Source organism: Pundamilia nyererei, unplaced genomic scaffold (assembly GCF_000239375.1).
Source record: "Pundamilia nyererei isolate P.nyererei 1_Seehausen unplaced genomic scaffold, PunNye1.0 scaffold00006, whole genome shotgun sequence".
NCBI lineage: Eukaryota > Metazoa > Chordata > Actinopteri > Cichliformes > Cichlidae > Pundamilia > Pundamilia nyererei.
The window spans coordinates 604,817-606,517 of record NW_005187407.1 but is presented as its reverse complement, the minus strand read 5'-3'; the positions used below and the strand labels follow the sequence as shown (position 1 = coordinate 606,517).

At 40.4% G+C, this 1,701-nt stretch overlaps 1 protein-coding gene across 8 annotated transcripts in view; it reads right to left on the bottom strand.

Moving 5' to 3' along the window:
• pde4d (phosphodiesterase 4D, cAMP-specific) overlaps nt 1–1,701 on the bottom strand; it is a 203,691-nt gene that overhangs the window by 35,448 nt on the left and 166,542 nt on the right. Inside the window, exon 1 of one of the 8 annotated variants that reach the window (XM_013914812.1) lies at nt 874–1,047. The exons of 6 other annotated variants lie outside the window; for them this stretch is intronic. In XM_013914812.1, the coding sequence (XP_013770266.1) occupies nt 874–995 (122 nt within the window). In that variant the 5' untranslated portion in view covers nt 996–1,047. Of the gene's footprint in view, nt 1–692; nt 716–873; nt 1,048–1,701 lie in introns of those variants that run through there. One more of the 8 variants, XM_013914817.1, reaches the window with a different exon arrangement.

The window sequence follows — 1,701 nt, the reverse complement described above, 5'->3', positions numbered from 1 at the left end:
ACACACACACACACACACACACACACACACACACACAGACACGCACGCACGCACAGGCTGATGAGCACACTTAGTTTCAGGGGTACATGTTTGTCAGAGAAATGCAGTTGGAAAATTGACCTAACAAGGTCTTAACAGTTCTGTGTGAGCCTTAATGGACAGAGTGCTCCGATGATTGGCTTACGCTCAGGTCTAGTTAGTGAAGGGACCTGTCCTGCAGAAGGACTTGAAGCTTTCCATAATGACTTGATTGGACCTGCATATTTTTCATTTACCTTGCTCGCAACCATGTTTTGTAAAAGAAGACATTTTTCCTCATGGAGATGCAATGACACTCAAAAATGCACACACACACTATTCAGTCCAGCACTAAAGGTTTAACAGAGCCAAGACAAAAAAAGCAGAACTAAACTAAACAACACAAGCAGCCACCAAGCAACGACCATTTACACAACACTTGGGTGTGAACACTGCTCCAGGTCTGTGTTGTCCAGGTGAAACTATTTATCAGTTAATGCTCTGATAACAGAGAACACACAGACTTTGTGTACATTTATAGAAGTAGTACAAACACAAATTAAAACGCATGCATATAACATAGTCTCAATATACACACAAAGCAATAAAGAGAAATTACTCTGAAGCATAACTACCCTTGAGATTCACTAAATTTCCCTTCTGAGTTCTCTTACCACTTATGTTCTTATTTACTCCATAATTTCGACACACAAGACAAAGAAAAAGTAAAAGAGAGGAAAAAAAGCAGAATACATTGAATATCCAACAACTCGAAACATGCAGATGAAAAAAAATTAGGTCCCTTCTCTGGCATACCCTCTGCGACATAGTTTCAGTTTCTAAGATGAGCCATACCCTCTCCTGCCACGAGGTTTGATGTCGATGGGCTTGTTTGTAGCACAGGGTGACCCGGTGGAGCAGGCGTGCCGGTACCGGGCTATCTTTTCCAAAGACAGATAATTCACTGGCAAACTCATTTTGACGCGGTTCTTAACCGATGATGAACATAGACTCACGTCAAAGACAGATGTGGAGAGAGAAACAGGGAGAAGTGACAGAGCGGCACGCCTAATAAAGCTATCTCGAAAGGAAGGAGGGAGGAGTGTGTGAGGAGAGATAGGCAGGTGAAGAGGGGAGGGGAGGCGAGCAGAGGGCTCAGTATGGGTTTGACTAGAAAAGAGGAAAGCATGGAGAAATATGGAGACTGAGGAAGGGGAGATGCATGTGAGGAAGAGGGAGCTAATGAAGCTTTTCTTTCAGAAAATGAAACTGAGCAAAGCAATGCTTGAATTTGTTTCTTCCATGCTGATTTCTTCTGCATGCAAACTACTAGAAGATTTTAAAAAAATGTGCAAGAAACTGGGTGGGATGATTGCATGCTGGCTTGCATGCATTTAAACCAATCTATTTTGGAAATAGAGGAGCAATAAAATAACAAGCTTCTAAGGAGTGTTTTAATGTTAAATTCTCTCTCAGTTTTTTAAGAGTTCTTAAGCCACTTATTATGGGCCATCATGCAAATGATGAAATTAGCTTACACTGATGGTACAATGTGTAAAATAATACTTTCCAAGTACTCCAAGTAAGCATTACACAAAACAGGAGGAAGGTTGTTTATAACGTTGCTATAATATACTTTAATATATGTTAAACCAGACAGTGTCTTTTAAATTCTTTTTTTTT